The 21,119-nt window shown below is 46.6% G+C and overlaps 2 protein-coding genes and 1 pseudogene across 3 annotated transcripts; 1 reads left to right on the top strand and 2 right to left on the bottom strand.

Annotated features, from left to right (window-relative positions):
• Positions 1-268: 268 nt before the first annotated feature.
• LOC124026124 (phosphatidylserine lipase ABHD16A-like) lies at positions 269-8,438 on the bottom strand. Of its 2 annotated transcripts, XM_046339288.1 has the most exons (8): positions 8,247-8,436; positions 7,778-7,834; positions 7,482-7,549; positions 7,030-7,116; positions 6,603-6,688; positions 6,318-6,391; positions 6,013-6,123; positions 269-296 (listed from the first exon to the last, which is right to left on the bottom strand). In XM_046339288.1, the coding sequence occupies exons 1-8, from the start codon at positions 8,387-8,389 to the stop codon at positions 290-292; spliced, it is 633 nt and encodes a 210-aa protein (XP_046195244.1). In that variant the 5' UTR covers positions 8,390-8,436; the 3' UTR covers positions 269-289. The 2 variants fall into 2 exon arrangements, with proteins under 2 accessions (XP_046195244.1, XP_046195243.1); XM_046339287.1 differs by lacking the exon at positions 269-296 and having other exon boundaries at positions 5,775-6,123; positions 8,247-8,438.
• On the top strand, positions 905-3,451 carry LOC124026125 (triple functional domain protein-like). Its single transcript, XM_046339290.1, has 2 exons — positions 905-1,470; positions 2,297-3,451. Exons 1-2 carry the CDS (start codon positions 1,024-1,026, stop codon positions 2,423-2,425), a joined length of 576 nt encoding a protein of 191 aa, XP_046195246.1. The 5' UTR covers positions 905-1,023; the 3' UTR covers positions 2,426-3,451.
• Positions 8,439-10,120: 1,682 nt separating the features above from the next.
• On the bottom strand, positions 10,121-16,397 carry LOC124026122 (annotated as a pseudogene).
• Between the last annotated feature and the right edge of the window lie 4,722 nt (positions 16,398-21,119).

The following is a 21,119-nucleotide window of genomic DNA, read 5'->3' as shown; positions in this document are numbered from 1 at the left end:
CAGTCCTCTTCTGGCTGTGCCGGGTGGAGATTATAACAGAACGTGGCCAAGATGTTCAAATGTTCATAAATGACCAGCATGGTTGAATAATAGTAAGGCAGAACAGTTGAAACTGGAGCAGGAGCATGGCCAGGTGGACTGGGGACAGCAAGGAGTCCTCATGTCAGGTAGTCCTGGGACATGGTCCTAGGGCCCAGGCCAGTTGAAACTGGAGCAGCAGCATGGCCAGGTGGACTGGGGACAGCAAGGAGTCATCATGTCAGGTAGTCCTGGGGCATGGTCCTAGGGCTCAGGTCCTCCGAGAGAGAGAAAGAAAGAGAGAAGGAGAGAATTAGAGAACGCACACTTAGATTCACACAGGACACCTGAATAGGACAGGAGAAGTACTCCAGATAAACAAACTGACCCCAGCCCCCCGACACAAACTACTGCAGCATAAATACTGGAGGCTGAGACAGGAGGGGTCAGGAGACACTGTGGCCCCATCCGAGGACACCCCCGGACAGGGCCAAACAGGAAGGATATAACCCCACCCAACCCCACCAATGAGAGGCAGGTGGTTAGAGCGTTGAACTAGTTAACTGTAAGGTTGCAAGATGGAATCCCCGAGCTGACAAGGTAAAAATCTGTCGTTCTGCCCCTGAATGAGGCAGTTAACCTACCGTTCCTAGGCCGTCATTGAGAATAAGAATGTGTTCTTAACTGACTTGCCTAGTTAAATAAAGATTAAATAAAGCTGTAAAAAAATAATATTAAAAAACGGCCAAATCGGTGTCCAAAAATACCGATTTCCGATTGTTATGAAAACTTGAAATCGGCCATTCCGATTAATCGGTCGACCTCTAGTCTGAACCCCCCCTCTTCCTCACAGACTGCTGTTTATATTAGTGTCTGAACCCTCCCCTTCCCTCTTCCTGCAGACGGTCATGGTGTCTCTCGAGGGCCTGACCAAGGTGGTGGACCCCTCCCAGCTGACGTCAGACTTCGAGGGCAGCCTGGAGTACGACCACGACGAGTGGATCGATGTGCGCGTGGCCTTCGAGGACTTTGCCGGCGATGCCGCCCGGGCTTTGGCGCGGCTGGAGGAGCTGCAGGAGACCCTGGCGCAGCGTGACCTTCCGCGCGACCTGGAGTGTGCACGGCGCCTCATGGAGGAACATGCCTCCGCTCAAGAAGAGGGCCACCAAGGCCTCGGTGGAGGAGTTGGACACACAGGGACGCAGGCTGCTCCAGAGGCTTCAGCAGGGTAGTGTCACCCCTGGAGGCTACACTAACCACGGCGGCGGGGGAACGGATGCTAACGATGGGCTCACAGGCCACCCAGATGCCCACAACCTGGTGCCAAAAGTGAGTGCCCTGCTGGACAAGTTGCATGGCACACGCCAGCACCTGCAGCAGCTGTGGCACATGCGCAAGCTGAAACTGGACCAGTGCTTCCAGCTGCGGCTGTTTGAGCAGGATGCAGAGAAGGTATGTTATGAACTAATAACAATCTACTTTCACTTTTGTGTTAATAGGACAAGGCTTGTTTCTATTCAAAGGACTCACATTTTGGTCCATATCTCTCATCCTAGCATAACTAGAGAGCCGCATCCCAAGCTCACCAGTGAAGTCTGGATTTTCACTGAGAATATTACTTCATAGCAAACAGAATGGGATAAGTATCTGCAGGAGTAATGATGCTTGTTTGCAGTATACTGTAATGGCCCATAGCCTGTCAGTGTGTCATAGATCCAGCTACAGTTATATGGATGTCATGCAGCTATCAGCCAGATGGTGATGTGATGCTTCCCTGCTGTGGAAACAAACATGTTTGTCAGTTAGTCAGAGGAAAGCTTGAATTACCTCTCTCCACCACCACCTCCTCTTCCTACACCACCACCTCATCCTCTTCCTCTTCCTCCCCAGGCATGTTATTATTGTCCCCGGTTATTAAAGCATATCCCAGAGGTCAAGTTGAAATGGTAGCTGTCACCATGAGGTTTCTTGTCATGCTAGCTGTCTGGCGTTCCCAGTGGCAACATCACGAGTCTAGGCAGTATGACAACATGACACTAGGGTCAGGCTGATGCACAGTTCAATACAGTGGAGTGGAGTCATTCCATCTGCCTTCCTGAGAGTCCAAACATCCATGTCATCAGCCTTTAGCCCCCCTCCCTCTCTCTCTGTCTCTCTCTCACCCCTCCAGGGCTGTAAGATACAGTACCTGCTAATAGAGACCTTCTTCTGTGTGCTTGTGCCTGCCTGTGTGCGCGTTTGTGTGCCCATGGCTGTGTGTGTGTCGCGCCGCCCACAGATGTTTGACTGGATCATGCACAACAAGGGCCTGTTCCTGACCAGCTATACAGAGATAGGAGGGAACCACCAGCATGCCGGGGAGCTGCAGACTCAGCACAACCACTTTGCCATGAACTGTATGGTATGAATGTACTCTTCTACTTTACTGATGACCATAAACATTTACAATGACCATAAACTACTGTACCCCTCAGCTTTGTGTTAAAATACATTGAAGCGTATTGATAGTCGTCTATACCTTATTTATAGTAATCTATAGCTTATTTATAGTCACCCCCCTTTAAAAGGGCCACATAATGATGGGTTAAACTAAACAGTCCTCCCAGTAGCTACCACATGCAGTGTGAGGTTGAGACAAGCCATCCATCTCCTGCATGTGTGTGTTTGTGTGTGTCTGTCTGTATGTGTGCGTGTATGTGTGTGCTGCCCGCCCTGAACCTCCCTGGCTGCCTGCAGGGTTAAACAGCCCTAGCTGTGTTCTGTAGGGGAAGATGATGAATCACTTGGTCTCCCTGCCCTCTCTCCCTCCACTCGTCCTTGCCCTCTCCTGTTCCTTGCCCTGGCTGTCAGTAGTCAGTACAGGGCCCTAGCTCTGGCCCCCATCTACTCTCTGCTGCTCATGGGACCTAAAGGGGAAAATGAGGACATGAATGGAAGCCCTAGCTTTTTGTTGTACTGTATTTTTGGATCAGGATCATCAACTAGATTCAGCTGCCGGCAGATTTTTCTCTTGAGCTGGTGGTCATGGGGCTGGAACATGCAGTAATTACAAATAATTTCTACAAATTGACCACAAGAAGCCCAAACAGATATAATTTTTGACTAAAACATAATCATTTCAAATCTTACTTACATTTGTATATGATCACATCTCTCTATTATGCATGGAAATACTTGGGAACAGATTTCCTAAATTAAAATCCTTTGGAACTGTTTTTGCATTTTTTTATGTCTAACAATGAATTGAGCCTGTCCAGTTGGGGAACCTAGCTCTGGATTGTATGGTGGTATAATACTGTAAAGTACATTTACACTAAGTTGCAGTGCTCTTTCTGTATGACATTGTTTCCTTGGACGTATTAATCTATACCAGGGGTTCCCAAACCCCCCCCCCGTCCTGCATTGGGGAACATCCCGCGCCTACCACCTATGGTGGAGTGAACTTTTTAGGTTTAAAGCTTATTTCCTGCAATTCTACTTGCAGTTTTTGTAACGACATGTACTGAGAGTTGGGAAGCAAGTTCAGGGAGTGAGTGTTGTAATAAATAAATGGAACATAATACAAAGAAGAAACTCGAACAGCACACATCCAGCCGCAGGACGCCAACTGATCCCCGGGATCATCCCTGTGGCCTCCACGAACCGGATGAGGCAAGAGAGCCTAATGAGCCGGCTGAGACCTCCCCGGTTGCCTCCGTCGGGCCAGCGGGAACCTGTTCACCCAGCTGAGGCATGGGAGCCTATCGAGCCAGCTGATGCATGGGAGCCTATCGAACCAGAGGAGGCATGGCAACCTTTCGAACCAGCTGAGGCATGGGAGCCTATCGAACCAGCTGAGGCATGGCAGCCTGTCAAACCCGCTGAGGCATGGCAGCCTGTCGAACCAGCTGAGGCATGGAAGCCTGTCGAACCAGTTGAGGCATGGGAGCCTAACAAACCAGCTGAGGTATGGTAGCCTGTCGATCCGCCTGAGGCATGGAAGCCTGTCGAACCAGTTGAGGCATGGGAGCCTAACAAACCAGCTGAGGTATGGCAGCCTGTCGATCCCCCTGAGGCATGGCAGCCTATCAATCCCGCTGAGGCATGGCAGCCTATCAATCCCGCTGAGGCATGGGAACCTATCGATCTCGCTGAGGCATGGGAACCTATTGATCTCGCTGAGGCATGGGAACCTATCGATCTCGCTGAGGCATGGGAACCTATCTAGCCAGCTGAGGGATGGGAACCTATTTAGCCAGCTGAGGCATGGCAGCTTTTCGAACCAGCTGAGGCATGGGAGCCTATCGAGCCAGCCGAGGCGTTGCAGCCTATCGATCCCGCCGAGGCATGGCAGCCTATCGATCCCGCCGAGGCATGGCAGCCTATCGATCCCGCCGAGGCATGGCAGCCTATCGATCCCGCCGAGGCATGGGAGCCTATCAAGCCCGCTGAGGCATGGGAGCCTATCGAGCCCGCTGAGGCATGGCAGCCTATCGATCCCGCTGAGGCATGGCAGCCTATCGATCCCACTGAGGCATGGCAGCCTATCGATCCCGCTGAGGCATGGCAGCCTATCGATCTCGCTGAGGCATGGGAACCCATCTAGCCAGCTGAGGCATGGGAACCTATCTTGCCAGCTGAGGCATGGCAGCCTATCGAACCAGCTGAGGCATGGGAGCATGTCAAGCCAGCAGAGGTATGTAAGCCTATCGAGCCAACAGAGGCATAGCAGCCTATCGTACCCGCCGAGGCATGGCAGCCTATCGAACCAACCGAGGCATGGCAGCCTGTCGATCCCGCTGAGGCATGGCAGCCTGTCGATCCCGCTGAGGCATGGCAGCCTATCTATCCCGCTGAGGCATGGGAACCTATCGATCCCGCTGAGGCATGGGAACCTATCGATCCCGCTGAGGCATGGGAACCTATCGAGCCAGCTAATGTATGGGAACCTATCAAGCCAACTCAGGCATGGCATCTTGTCGAACCAGCTGAGGCATGGGAGCCTATCTAGCCAGCTGAGGGATGGGAACCTATTTAGCCAGCTGAGGCATGGCAGCTTGTCGAACCAGCTGAGGCATGGGAGCCTATCGAGCCAGCTGAGGCATGGGAGCCTATCGGGCCAGCTGAGACATGGGAGCCTATCGGGCCAGCTGAGACATGGGAGCCTGTCGAGCCAGCTGAGGCATGGCAGCCTGTCGAACCAGCTGATGCATGGGAGCATGTCAAGCCAGCTGAGGCATGGAGTCTATCGAACCTGTTGAGGCATGGCAGCCTATCGAACCAGCTGAGGCATGGCAGCCTGTCGAACCAGCTGAGGGATGGGAGCCTATCGAATCAAGGAGGTGATGGAGTCCAGGTGAGTGTCATAATGCGCGTAACGATGGTGACAGATGTGCGCCATAACGAGCAGCCTGGTGACCTAGAGGCCGGAGAGGGAGCACATTTTATAGCAATTCTATACATTTTGCCATGTCTAATGTGTATTCATGTGATATTTGAGTGACAAAAAATTACAACAATATAAAGGGCAACAACAACCTTGATAAGCTGACTGGTGTATTTGTGCAGGTTTGGATCCAAAGTCTGCACACCAGGTAGCTCTCCAGATGGAGGGTTGACGGACCACATGCGTTTTAAACAGTAGTCTTTTAAGTGTCGTGCTCAAGGCCACAATGGCAGAAGATAATTTGTATGTTTTATTTACTTTACCTTTATTTAACTAGGCAAGTCAGTTAAGAACAAATTCTTATTTTCAATGACGGCTTAGGAACAGTGGGTTTACTGCCTGTTCAGGGGCAGAACGACAGATTTGTACCTTGTCAGCTCGGGGGTTTGAACTTGAACAACCTTCCAGTTACTAGTCCAACACCCCCCCGCAAAAATAACATTTTCGCACAAGTTAAACATTTTAATAAATAACCCTGTCCTACTTGTCCAAAGAACAAGTGGCTAAAAATTGTATTGTCGAGCCTTGGTAGAGTACAGTGTATTTTGGATATTGTAGTCGGTCTATACCTGACGATGTGGCATGGTAGAGTGCGTAAAGAGTTGAGCACGCTGTCTGCTGCCCCTCTCAGTTTGGGCTCTGGCTTCAGTAGAGACACTCCTGCCTTGGACAGCAGCTTCCTGTCACACAGGATGTTAGAAGGGAGTTATATAGTGAAAATAGAGCCTTATTCTCAAATCATAACCCAGACATCCTGTTTACATTTTACTGTATCACCTGGTGTATTTCATACCAAAAAAACTACAATCACAGTGTAAAAATGAACACGTGTAAAAGGCTCACAATCAGTACGCAAATTACACACACAACTCACGGATTGCTAACTTCTTCCCAGCTGAAGTCTGCCGGCCAGTGAGAAAAGTCAAAATCATAGCAGGCCAGCTTTTTCTACAGACAGTACATTCAAAATTAGTGATCAGAAAGAATAGCTGTGGCTTGTTTCTTGAATTCAAGATTGACAACCACTAGCAAAACAGGCCTGAAATTAATATCAAATGACATATAGGGTACTGGTTAGACATAACACACCATATGGGGAGTAAGGTGTCATTTGAGAAGCAGCCCAACTGTTGACAAGCTGTTGCCATAGCAGTGTTACCTTGTTGCTAGGCGTGTGGTTCTTCCTGGTTTCCTCCAGAATGGAGATGAACTGTTGATACTCAGAGTTCCTCCACCGTCCCCAACCTGAGAGGGAGGGAAAGGGTGAGAGAAGCAGCAAGTGCCAGAGAGGGTCTCAGTGGTGTACTTAGTGTACCTGACACACACACCTTGTGAGGGAGTCAGTGTGTGAAATCGTAACCCCCACAGGAATGCAATCGTAGTTACCTGTAGCCTAGTCACACACAATCCAATATCTGTTTAGTAGATGAAGAACACCAGACACTACATTCTCTAGAATTAGGTTTGAGATGCTATAATATTTTATTGGGGTGGGTGGAGGAGCATTGAACACAGAGGATTTCTCAAACCAGACCAATCCAGGAAGAGCAATACAAGTTCAGTAAAAAGAGTGGTAAAGTTCTCACCTCTCAGAAAGGCGACTCCCAGCAGACAAACCATTACAGTTCCCACATACTGACTGACTGGTACCAGCTTACTGCTGCAGATGTACCCTGAAACACACAGCAAGTTAGGGCTACGAACACTACACAAACAATTAGGCTAGTAATAGCCATTTGCTTCCTCTTTCTTGCACTAAAGCATGCACACATGTCCTACGTCAAACTATAACACCACTAGCCAGTACCAATACTTACCTACTACATTACAGCTGGGAGGTATTAATAGTTAAACCCAATAAGAGCATTACTGCATGAGTCATTTTTTATTACCTTTCATATCGCATGAGCGAACACACACACACACACACACACACACACACACACACACACACACACACACACACACACACACACACACACACACACACACACACACACACACACACACACACACACACACACACACACACACACACACTTTTCTGTAAAGGTAGCAGAGGAGGAGAGGGGAGCTGTAGTATGACAGAGACCACAAAGCTGACGCCTGGAGGGAGAACACACAAGAGAACAGTTACATCTCAACACAAAGTATGAGAATGTATATACTACCTTTATAGCTATGTGAGTGTGCTACTTGTCTTTACCTGTGGCTTCAATTTATGCAAAAACAATAGTGTAATAGTAAAATAAAGTTTGTTCTCTAGCTAATCAAAACAGATTAATGATCAACAATTTAATACAACTTGTGGTAACTTGCTAGTTATATACTGACCCATCCGAGGATGCTGTCAGTGTGTTTCTCCAGGCTCTTGGGTTGATAAGTCCATCCCTGGGGTTGTAAGAGAAGGGGAAGTAGTTAGCTGCTAAATGAGTGGTGACTAGCCAAGCCAGCTAACTGGATAACTGCAATGATTTCCCTGCCTAGCTAGTACAGTTAACGTTAGCTACCTAGCATAGCTAAAAGCGGCTTAGGTTACGTGCTTGCTAGCATGCTCACCTGCAACAACACAAAGATAGCCATTATACTTGTTTCTCCTTGGAATCTAGCTGAACATCCCCAAATGTGTTAACTATGCATAATTTTTCACATTGTCACCGGTCAGTGATTGACAGCAGTTTCAATAACACGTACTGACACATCCTGGCCGGAGCGAGAGCTAGTGCTAGCGTCGACCAAAGTTACATTCCTAGCTCTTCCTGGTCGGTCACAAACACAAGCACGGTATCTGCCGTGAGCCTACCCTCCTGCCTGCTCTTCCTTCGGGTCGGGACTCCTCCTGTGAACGGTGCACTCTCTGGAGATGAGGCCCCAAAAAGCAACGAAACCACATCCAGCCGGCCATTCTTCCTCCGGTAGCCGACACAGGACATAAATTCCAAACATACAATGTTCAAGCGTTTTCTTCTTTGGTATAATAGCTTCGTTTTCTTCTTTGGTATAATACCATTATACATTTACATTTACATTTAAGTCATTTAGCAGACGCTCTTATCCAGAGCGACTTACAAATTGGTGCATTCACCTTATGACATCCAGTGGGACAGTCACTTAACAATAGTGCATCTAAAACTTAGGGGGGGTGGGGTGAGAGGGATTACTTATCCTATCCTAGGTATTCCTTAAAGAGGTGGGGTTTCAGGTGTCTCCGGAAGGTGGTGATTGACTCCGCTGTCCTGGCGTCGTGAGGGAGTTTGTTCCACCATTGGGGGGCCAGGGCAGCGAACAGTTTTGACTGGGCTGAGCGGGAGCTGTACTTCCTCAGTGGTAGGGAGGCGAGCAGGCCAGAGGTGGATGAACGCAGTGCCCTTGTTTGGGTGTAGGGCCTGATCAGAGCCTGGAGGTACTGAGGTGCCGTTCCCCTCACAGCTCCGTAGGCAAGCACCATGGTCTTGTAGCGGATGCGAGCTTCAACTGGAAGCCAGTGGAGAGAACGGAGGAGCGGGGTGACGTGAGAGAACTTGGGAAGGTTGAACACCAGACGGGCTGCGGCGTTCTGGATGAGTTGAAGGGGTTTAATGGCACAGGCAGGGAGCCCAGCCAACAGCGAGTTGCAGTAATCCAGACGGGAGATGACAAGTGCCTGGATTAGGACCTGCGCCGCTTCCTGTGTGAGGCAGGGTCGTACTCTGCGGATGTTGTAGAGCATGAACCTACAGGAACGGGCCACCGCCTTGATGTTGGTTGAGAACGACAGGGTGTTGTCCAGGATCACGCCAAGGTTCTTGGCGCTCTGGGAGAAGGACACAATGGAGTTGTCAACCGTGATGGCGAGATCATGGAACGGGCAGTCCTTCCCCGGGAGGAAGAGCAGCTCCGTCTTGCCGAGGTTCAGCTTGAGGTGGTGATCCGTCATCCACACTGATATGTCTGCCAGACATGCAGAGATGCGATTCGCCACCTGGTCATCAGAAGGGGGAAAGGAGAAGATGAATTGTGTGTCGTCTGCATAGCAATGATAAGAGAGACCATGTGAGGTTATGACAGAGCCAAGTGACTTGGTGTATAGCGAGAATAGGAGAGGGCCAAGAACAGAGCCCTGGGGGACACCAGTGGTGAGAGCGCGTGGTGAGGAGACAGATTCTCGCCACGCCACCTGGTAGGAGCGACCTGTCAGGTAGGACGCAATCCAAGCGTGGGCCGCGCCGGAGATGCCCAACTCGGAGAGGGTGGAGAGGAGGATCTGATGGTTCACAGTATCGAAGGCAGCCGATAGATCTAGAAGGATGAGAGCAGAGGAGAGAGAGTTAGCTTTAGCAGTGCGGAGCGCCTCCGTGATACAGAGGAGAGCAGTCTCAGTTGAATGACTAGTCTTGAAACCTGACTGATTTGGATCAAGAAGGTCATTCAGAGAGAGATAGCGGGAGAGCTGGCCAAGGACGGCACGTTCAAGAGTTTTGGAGAGAAAAGAAAGAAGGGATACTGGTCTGTAATTGTTGACATCGGAGGGATCGAGTGTAGGTTTTTTCAGAAGGGGTGCAACTCTCGCTCTCTTGAAGACGGAAGGGACGTAGCCAGCGGTCAGGGATGAGTTGATGAGCGAGGTGAGGTAAGGGAGAGGTAAGGGAGAAGGTCTCCGGAAATGGTCTGGAGAAGAGAGGAGGGGATAGGGTCAAGCGGGCAGGTTGTTGGGCGGCCGCCACCTACTGTACAGGTGGATAATAAAAATATCCTAAAAATGAAATAAAAAGGAAATAATGCTGGGTACAAATAAATCCATACAAACTTTCAATAACACATTTTTAATTAAACTAAATCAGCCTGCTTTTCTGTTCTAATCAGTTACGTACACAGGCTCAGAAAGATCCTGTGAGGGTGGCATATTTTCTGGCCAAAGTAGTCCTTGCAGTGCGTCTGCCATGAAGTCTTCTCTGCTTCTTGGACACTTGTGCAGTACAATTAATAATGTGGTCCTTCTGTAGCTCAGTTGGTAGAGCATGGCGCTTGTAACGCCAGGGTAGTGGGTTCGATCCCTGGGACCACCCATACGTAGAATGTATGCACACATGACTGTAAGTCGCTTTGGATAAAAGCGTCTGCTAAATGGCATATATTATTATTATTATTATATATTGTATATAAATGCTACACAATCCACCTTCTTCACAGTAAGTGTATCCAGATCACTTTGATGTTTAACATTTGCGGTGCATCCACCACCATATCTTCTTCAGAACTGTGGGCTGTTGCCCCTTCAACTCTCTTCACCGCCTCCATATAAGATATTTGCTGTACAGCCCTGATCCTTGACACATCAACATTTTTCACAGGGCACTTTGGGAATTCGTAAATATGATCTCCACCACAGTTGCAACATTTTACATTCAATAGCATATTCCTTCCGTCTGCAAACACTTCAAACGTGGCAAAACTAAGGCAACAGTGTAGCACTGCTGAATGCAGAAACAGTCTGTCACTCAGCCAGGCACGCACACCGGCCAGCAGGCAGGCAGGCAGGCGGGGCTACAAGGTAAGTGCTCTGTGAAGCGTTTTATAGTGGTTGTAGAGCAACTTCAGGTCAACCTGTCTGGCTGTGATAAGCAACAGACCAATGGGTTAAGGATGTAGAATAGGATAGAATGGAGTAGAATAGAATAGGTGAAGCAGACAATTAGACTCCCATTCAAAGCAATGCTCTGTGGTGTGTGGCTGGATCCGACATGGGACCATATTGGCTGTCATGTGGAAGTTTTCTTCAGTCAATACTTGGCACATCCTCACCCAGAATTCAGTGTCTTTCTCTGTCTTCTATATGTGTACAATTCTTGATATTCTCACGACCATATCGTGGAACATTTCAAGTTTATGTGGAATTTAGAATTGGAATTTCGAATTCATCCTACCTATTCCATTTCTGGGCTGATTGGTTAGCTCACAACAGGGCCCTGGAGATAACGAGATGAGAATGGAGTGGGCACACATCCAGCACTGAAGGACTGGAGCGACGGGGGAGAGGGATAAACACAGGCATGTGTGTTTACATAGCTAACGGATTAGCAGCTGAGCTAGCCTGCTGTTCACTTCTCTCTGTTGGGAAGGGATGTCTGGTGTGCTTAGGATTTAGAGCAGTGGTTCCCAACCAGGGGTACTAGGACCCCTGGGGGTACTTGGTCTATCAACAGGGGGTACTTGAGAAGACTTTTAAGAACATAGGCTTTCTGGTAAAATGCACATGAGGGGGTACTTCAGGGGTACTCCGGGTAGAGCAGAATTCAGTTGGTGGTACAGTAACTGAAAAAGGTTGGGAACCACTGATCTAGAGCAGTGTTTCCCACCTCCGGTCCTCTACTACCCCCAACAGTACAAATGTTTATTTGTAGCCACTGACAAGCACACCTGATTCAACCTGGCAACTAATAAGGCCCTCAAAGAGTTGAATCAGGTGTGTTTGTCCGTGTGTGCTGTTGGGGACCACTGATAGAGGAGGTTCATGTTCAGTAAACATGGACTTGGATGAGAGCCTATATGGTCATAATGATTATAATGGTGTTGGCTATAGTAGTGTTAAAGAGCAAAGTATATTTGAAGCTCTCAAATGGCAACACACAAACAGATGAGTTACATAACTTCCTGGTTTTACAACTTCTCTGTTTGTATGATTCCATCTGAGTGGTTTAAATATACTTTCCCCTTCTGTTAATCACTGATGAGAATCACTGATGGGAACTGACCAGGGGCGGACTGGGACCAGACATCGGCCCAGACCGCCCCTGGAACTGACTGTGTAGGTGCGAGGAAGAAAGAATAAGATGATAGCAGGAAGGAAAGGAAGCATTGTAAAGGGACCTATTTGGACAAACATGTAGGCCTATATATCTACTGTTGGTTCTGATAGGTACAATTAGTTGACACTGACCTGAGGCAAGTTTAGCATTTTTAGCATTACTGATTATGGTTAGCATTAGGAGAGGGTAAGCTGATCTTAGATCTATATCTAAAGACCCAAGTTGGACCGTTTGGTTCTCTCCACCTTTCGGGGGCAGTTTGACGGTGTAAACAGCCTTGACCGCCTGTCCGTTCCGCAGTAGCATGGTGCAGGTGTAGTTCCCAGCCGTGTCCTGGGTGGGGGACAGGGGGACCTGGGTGCTGAGGTGACCCGGGCCAGAGGAGCTCCACTTCAGCGTGTGACTCTGGTTCTGGTGGCTCCACACCACACGCTTCACCTAGTGGATGAAGGAGATGGATTGGGTTTATACAGTGTGTTCTTTATCCACCAGGGCCGTGTTCATTAGAGGACTACGCAATAGAAAACTTACAACAGAAAAAAAAGTGTTTCTAATTGGAAAAGTCCAGGTTGTCCTTCCCTGTTTCAGTCAGTGTTCCATTTTGTGCCTAATGAACTCAGCCCAGGTGCTTAAGGAGCCATTTTGTGCCTGAAAGCTCACCACACATCAGCTAACTATGACAGTGAAGAGATGAGGGAAGAATGTTGCCAGTCACGGGATGGTTACCTACCTGGGAGCGCTCTGTATACTGACACGTCAGGACCAGGGCTGATGGAGAATGTCTGGCTTTCACTGGGATGGAGGGAGGGAGGAGAGAGTGGAAGGCAAGGGAGTAGGAAAGAGAAAGACAATGTGAGGTAGGGATAAGGAGAGAGTGAAGGAAGTACCAATAAGGGGCAGTCAGGGGACAAAAAGAGAAGGGGGGCAAGGAGAAATAGAAGGTGTTGGGGGGGGGGGGGGGACAATGAGCGAATCAGAGATGGTCCAAAATAATATACATTCATTACACAGAATTGCTTCTAAAGTGTCGCATGATGGTGACTGATGCCCCATGTCTCATCGAACCCCAATGAGGATCAATCTGGGTGTAATCAAGCCCTACAGACACACACGTCTCTGTCAGTGATTACAGTGCTTAATGTGTGCCTCCCACAGCCCTGGTGGGAGAGCGGCTGGTATAATCATACATAATTACACCCATAATGAGGCAGGTTAAAAATATGTGGGTCTGTAGGGCTGTATGTGTGTGTGTGTATGTGTATTTTTTATTTTATTTTTATTTTACCTTTATTTAACTAGGCAAGTCAGTTAAGAACAAATTCTTACTTTCAATGACAGCCTAGGAACAGTGGGTTAACTGCCTGTTCAGGGGCAGAACGACAGATTTGTACCATGTCAGCTCGCGGGTTTGAACTTGCAACCTTCCGGTTACTAGTCCAACACTCTAACCACTAGGCTACCCTGTGACAGATGTGTGGAGCAGGGTGACAGTGACAGATCGCTTGGTCATGTCTGGGCAGCTGTAATGGCTGCCAGAGGGACAGTGATTATTAAAGCCTTCCAAGACCACAAAAATGGACAGACGGGTTTGTGAGTATGTGTGTGTGTTTCTGCATGTGTGGGAGTTGGACAGTATTTTTAGTCTTTGTTTTTATTCATACCAATATCTCTATATCAGACATAAATACATAACCCTTCTCTCTTCACTCCTCCCTCTTCCCCTCTGTACCTTGGAGGATGCTAAGCAGGGTCCTCTGGCTGAACACGTTGTCATTGAGGAAGACCTCACACATGTAGAGGCCTCCGTCATTCAGCCCCGGGCTCAGCAGGAAGGAGAAGAAACCCTCTTTTGGGGTAGACAATGGCCCGTCCAGGCTCAGCTGGGCATGAGTCTAGATCAATCAAATTAATTCAATCACATTCATTTATAAAGGCTCTTTTTACGTCGGCAGTGGTCATAAAGTGCTTTTACAGTAACCCGGCCTGGACCCTGTGGAGCAGGCAGAAACAGAAGCACTGTAGCTAGGAAAACCCCCTTGAAGGAAGAAACCTGTAGAGGAACTCAGTTGAAACGCACGTAAGCATGAACATATACACACACATCCTCTTCTGGGTGTACCTTGCTCTGCTCTGTGCGGTCCCTCCAGCGGTCGTACCCGTAGACCAGGGTTGTGGTGTTGATGTTTCTGCTGTCTGGAGGCTTCCAATAGAGCAGGACATAGTCGCCCCGCATCGGAGGGCAGGCGAGGGTGAGAGGGGTCTGGGTGAGACTGGCCATAGAGCACCCCTTGGGTACACCTGGCAGATGTATACCCCCTGGTCAGTGAGGCGTATCTGGGGCAGCTTGGCAACAACCCCCCCAGACCTCCTTGCCAATCGTAGGGGCGTCCCACCAGGGGACAGCCAGGTTACCTCGGAAACGGAGGAGGCGGGGGATACTTCTGCCATCAGACGCAGTGTGCTGTGCTGAGGGAGAGTGGCTGAAGGAAAGATAGAGACTGGGACCGATGTAGGAGGTAGGAAATAGGAGAAACGATAGAAGAGATAAAAAACATGTGGGATATTGCTACTACTGTCTGACCTGATTGTGTCAAATAAGGTGGGCATGGGGAATTATTTACACATAATATTTGTATCAATACCATCACAACTGTATATTACATGTATATGGACATACTGTAACGGTAGTTTTGTGTGCAGGACCACAGTTCTATACCTGTGAGGACGGCTAATAGTATGATCTTCTCTCTCAGTTTCTTCTGTTGCTGTATAATCAGACAGGAGTAGCGACCCTTGTCCTCCATTTTGGGGACGAACAGCAGAGAGAAGTCCCCAGTTTCCTTAAAGTTTGAGTCAACCAATCGCATGGAAGCCTTTGAGGCTTGCCCCCGAGAACTGCTGCCTCTCATTGGCCGAGAGGACCAGTTTCCAGTGGTCCACGCTAGGAGACTTCATCTTCCAATTAATGCTCACAGAACCGGTGAGAGGCCAATCAACACAGGGTAAGGTAACTTCCCTGCCAACCATTGTCACAATGATATCACTCCAGTCAGGGTCTGATGATGACAAAAAACACACAAAAAAACAAGTGAGTGAAATAGTGATAGGTCTAACCTTCCAGTGGGCTTACAGGGGAACTCCTGCCATGGCTGCTCACACCTATCCTGCTCTATGTGCTCTGTAAAAATGTAAGGTGCTCGTAGAATGGGGATGCAGTTGGATCAGGCTCTGGCCTCACTACTGATAGATGAGACCCGAGGAGATAAGAGGTGACTAGTTCTGGAGCCACAATCAACACTCAGACTTAACCCAGAAGTTCTCAGCTCTGCTTCTAGAGGACTCTCAAATGGCACCCTATTTCTTAGAGACCTGGTACAAAGTAGTGCACTATATAGGTAATAGAGTGCCAGTTGGAACGTGTCCCCAGGTTTTTATCCTTCCTTTCTAATCAGTAACTGATTTAGATCAGGAAGAGCCAGTGTGTTGTGTACTCTTTAAGCCCAATCAATGGCATTAATGGACCAATTAAACGCCAAGGAGAGTTGAGAGCCAGCCAGACTGGACAGATTAGAGATGTGTATCCCTGGTTTGACTTTCAAACGACAGGAATATTTGTAAACCTCTACTGAAATACTACCTTATTCATAAAATATCAAATGTATTTATAAAGCCCTTCTTACATCGGCTGATATCTCAAAGTGCTGTACAGAAACCCAGCCTAAAACCCCAAACAGCAAGCAATGCAGGTGTAGAAGCACTGTGGCTAGGAAAAACTCCCTAGAATGGCCAGAACTTAGGAAGAAACCTAGAAAGGAAACAGGCTATGAGGCTATAAAAAAGGCTATAAAATACTACCTTGATTATTTTGAATGTTATATTTTCCACATACTTTCTGATAAAAAATCCACTGAACACCGACAGAAGAATCTCACATTCGTTTTCAGCTTCAAAAAGAGTAAGTAACCCAGTCATAACAGAGAATACTTGCAAGTGAAGGAAATTTGTGCGATGTCATCTATCAATGGTTCAAATTTCACCATACCTTTAGTGGTCGTGTCAGATTGAGTGATGAGCACCACTGAAGAAGAAATAAGAACAAAGAGGAGCCATCTAAACTCCATGGTCCAAGCGGAGGCAGTCAAGCAGGTGTAAAGTCAACTCACACACTCTCCACTAGCACCCACCACCACCACAAACAACAACACTCTTCTCATCTCCAGTTTACTAGTAACATTTCTGTATTCTATAATTGTCATTAACAGGGAATGTGGGTGCGTTCCAAATGGCATCCTATACCCTATTTAATGCACTACTTTTGACCAGGGCCAATATGACTGGTCAAAAGTAGTGCACTATATAGGAGATATGGTGCAATTTGGGAACAAACTTGTGCCTTTGCTTTGAACAGGATACGACCCATCCAAAACCCTGATAGTGTTCATGAAGAGAGTGTCACTGTGTCCACTGACTGGTAGTCTGTTGGTGACTGATAAACACTTATAGGACTGGCACAGGGGAAAAAGGCTAGCACAGAAACACAAACACGCACACAGGCAACACACACACACACACACAGTATAACACACCAGGCTACGTGATGATGTAAACTCATGCTGCAGCTCAGTCACTGTACTGTTTATGTTCTTGAACAGAGAGGGAAGAACTTGAATTGGGATAAAATCCATATGATGACCTCAAACCTGGGGCTGGAGAATGACAAAAGGAACAAACACGTACAGTATATGTGACAGGGAGAAAGGGAAAAGGAACAAACACGTACAGTATATGTGACAGGGAGAATGACAAAAGGAACAAACACGTACAGTATATGTGACAGTGAGAAAGGGAAAAGGACCAAACACGTACAGTATATGTGACAGGGAGAATGACAAAAGGAACAAACACGTACAGTATATGTGACAGTGAGAAAGGGAAAAGGAACAAACACGTACAGTATATGTGACAGGGAGAAAGGGAAAAGGAACAAACACGTACAGTATATGTGACAGGGAGAAAGGGAAAAGGAACAAACACGTACAGTATATGTGACAGGGAGAAAGGGAAAAGGAACAAACACGTACAGTATATGTGACAGGGAGAAAGGGAAAAGGAACAAACACGTACAGTATATGTGACAGGGAGAAAGGGAAATGGAACAAACACGTACAGTATATGTGACAGGGAGAAAGGGAAAAGGAACAAACACGTACAGTATATGTGACAGGGAGAAAGGGAAAAGGAACAAACACGTACAGTATATGTGACAGGGAGAAAGGGAAAAGGAACAAACACGTACAGTATATGTGACAGTGAGAAAGGGAAATGGAACAAACACGTACAGTATATGTGACAGGGAGAAAGGGAAAAGGAACAAACACGTACAGTATATGTGACAGTGAGAAAGGGAAATGGAACAAACACGTACAGTATATGTGACAGTGAGAAAGGGAAAAGGAACAAACACGTACAGTATATGTGACAGTGAGAAAGGTAAATAGAACAAACACGTACAGTATATGTGACAGGGAGAAAGGGAAAAGGAACAAACACGTACAGTATATGTGACAGGGAGAAAGGGAAAAGGAACAAACACGTACAGTATATGTGACAGTGAGAAAGGGAAAAGGAACAAACACGTACAGTATATGTGACAGGGAGAAAGGGAAAAACACGTACAGTATATGTGACAGGGAGAAAGGGAAAAGGAACAAACACGTACAGTATATGTGACAGTGAGAAAGGGAAAAGGAACAAACACGTACAGTATATGTGACAGGGAGAAAGGGAAAAGGAACAAACACGTACAGTATATGTGACAGGGAGAAAGGGAAAAGGAACAAACACGTACAGTATATGTGACAGTGAGAAAGGGAAAAGGAACAAACACGTACAATATATGTGACAGTGAGAAAGGGAAAAGGAACAAACATGTACAGTATATGTGACAGGGAGAAAGGGAAAAGGAACAAACACGTACAGTATATGTGACAAGGAGAAAGGGAAAAGGAACAAACACGTACAGTATATGTGACAGGGAGAAAGGGAAAAGGAACAAACACGTACAGTATATGTGACAGGGAGAAAGGGAAAAGGAACAAACACGTGGTATATGTGACAGGGAGAAAGGGAAAAGGAACAAACACGTACAGTATATGTGACAGGGAGAAAGGGAAAAGGAACAAACACGTACAGTATATGTGACAGTGAGAAAGGGAAAAGGAACAAACACGTACAATATATGTGACAGTGAGAAAGGGAAAAGGAACAAACACGTACAGTATATGTGACAGGGAGAAAGGGAAAAGGAACAAACGCGTACAACAGTATATGTGACAGGGAGAAAGGGAAAAGGAACAAACACATACAGTATATGTGACAGGGAGAAAGGGAAAGGAACAAACACGTAGAGAGAAAGATGTGACAGGGAGAAAGGGAAAAGGAACAAACACGTACAGTATATGTGACAGGGAGAAAGGGAAAAGGAACAAACACGTACAGTATATGTGACAGGGAGAAAGGGAAAAGGAACAAACACGTGTATATGTGACAGGGAGAAAGGAAAAGGAACAAACACCAATATATGTGACAGTGAGAAAGGGAAAAGGAACAAACATGTACAGTATATGTGACAGGGAGAAAGGGAAAAGGAACAAACACGTACAGTATATGTGACAGGGAGAAAGGGAAAAGGAACAAACACGTACAGTATATGTGACAGGGAGAAAGGGAAAAGGAACAAACACGTACAGTATATGTGATAGGGAGAAAGGGAAAAGGAACAAACACGTACAATATATGTGACAGTGAGAAAGGGAAAAGGAACAAACACGTACAGTATATGTGACAGGGAGAAAGGGAAAAGGAACAAACGCGTACAACAGTATATGTGACAGGGAGAAAGGGAAAAGGAACAAACACATACAGTATATGTGACAGGGAGAAAGGGAAAAGGAACAAACACGTACAGTATATGTGAGAGGGAGAAAGGGAAAAGGAACAAACACGTACAGTATATGTGACAGGGAGAAAGGGAAAAGGAACAAACACGTACAGTATATGTGACAGGGAGAAAGGGAAAAGGAACAAACACGTACAGTATATGTGACAGGGAGAAAGGGAAAAGGAACAAACACGTACAGTATATGTGACAGGGAGAAAGGGAAAAGGAACAAACACGTACAGTATATGTGACAGGGAGAAAGGGAAATGGAACAAACACGTACAGTAGATGTGACAGTGAGAAAGGGAAAAGGATCAGTAAAGGGGGAGAGACAGAGAGGAAGAGATGGACAGAATGAAAGTGAGGGAGAAAGACAGAGAGAGGTAACGAGGAAGTTAGAGAGATAAAGAATTTGGCTTATAGTGGGAGCAGTGGAACCCTGGGCTAAATGTCTTTACATCCCAAAATGTGTTTAATTAAGCTAACGGTGCTATCAGCTCCTCTGAGCTCCATTACAAGGTGACAGGAGTAATTACCACTGAGCTGAAGGGGAGAGACAAGGCCGGGATAAAGAAAGTGAGGGACAATACAGAGGTTAGAGGAAGGGTGTCCAGAGATAACTCTTAGGGATTGGACCTAAGATTGAGGAAAAGAGATTGTAAGAGACTGAGCTGAAGGGGAGAGAGGGGATAGAAGGAAAGAGAGAGTGGCATGTGAGAGAGGGAAGAGGGGAAGGGTGTGGGAGAAAGAGAAAGGCTGGACAATGGAGAGAAAGAGGGGGAGATAAATGAGGAAAAGAGAAAGATGTATGACAGTATGAGAAATGGGAAAATACAGGAAAAAATAGAAAGTAGCAACAGAAAGAGAAGTAGTGACAGGGTGAGTGATAGAAACCACAGATACTGTGAGAGAGAGAGAGAGAGAAAGATAGCGAGAGAGAAAGAGAGAGAGAGAAAGATAGCGAGAGAGAGAGAAAGAGAGAGAGAGAAAGAAAGAGAGAGAGAAAGATAGCGAGAGAGAAAGAGAGAGAGAGAAAGAAAGAAAAACTCCCATATCTTTTGGGTGAAATTCCAGTGTGCCATCACAGCAGCAAGATTTGTGACCTGTTGCCACGAGAAAAGGGCAACCAGTGAAGAACAAACACCATTGTAAATACAACCCATATTTATGCTTATTCATTTTATCTTGTGTCCTTTAACTATTTGTACATTGTATATATATATATATAATATGACATTTGTAATGTCTTTACTGTTTTTAAACTTCTTTATGTGTAATGTTTACTGTTAATTTTTGTTGTTTTTCACTTTATATATTCACTTTGTATGTTGTCTACCTCACTTGCTTTGGCAATGTTAACACATGTTTCCAATGCCAATAAAGCCCTTGAATTGAATTGAAAGATACATTGAGAAATGCCGAGAAAGATTTTGAAAATACAGAGCAAGACAGAAAGCTAGCAAGAGGAAAATGAGAAAGAAAACCGGGTTGTCCAGTCAGTGCTGAAAGAACAAGGTTTCCGAGGATAACACAATCTTTTAAAAGTATAATTCCTAAAGATTGTCATACTTTAGGGAGTTTCCAAACTTACAGCCACATATCGTTTGATTTCATTGAGAGAGAGAAAGATAGCTATGACAGAAACCAGTCACCCAGTAGAGATCTCTCCGCAGTGAGGAAATAGTTGGTAGAGAACACGAATCCAAGCCATCTTTTAGCTACCAGAGCAATATACATTTGTGAGTTTCTTGTCCGCATCGCTTGGACCAATTGGATAGAGAGAAAGATATTAATTTTAACGAGAGAAAGAGAAAGCGCAGTCAGTGAAGGACGTTTGAAAACGAACGGTCTGAATGATTGACTTCTGATTAATTCAGGAAGAGAGAAAGATCAAACCGGGAAAAGACACGGATAGAGAAAGACGACATAAGATTAATTTGGATCAGCAAGA

The sequence above is a fragment of the Oncorhynchus gorbuscha genome, unplaced genomic scaffold (assembly GCF_021184085.1).
Source record: "Oncorhynchus gorbuscha isolate QuinsamMale2020 ecotype Even-year unplaced genomic scaffold, OgorEven_v1.0 Un_scaffold_2615, whole genome shotgun sequence".
In the NCBI taxonomy this organism is placed as follows: Eukaryota; Metazoa; Chordata; class Actinopteri; order Salmoniformes; family Salmonidae; genus Oncorhynchus; species Oncorhynchus gorbuscha.
The sequence above is the reverse complement of the archived record's forward strand: the minus strand, read 5'-3'. Positions and strand labels throughout refer to the sequence as shown.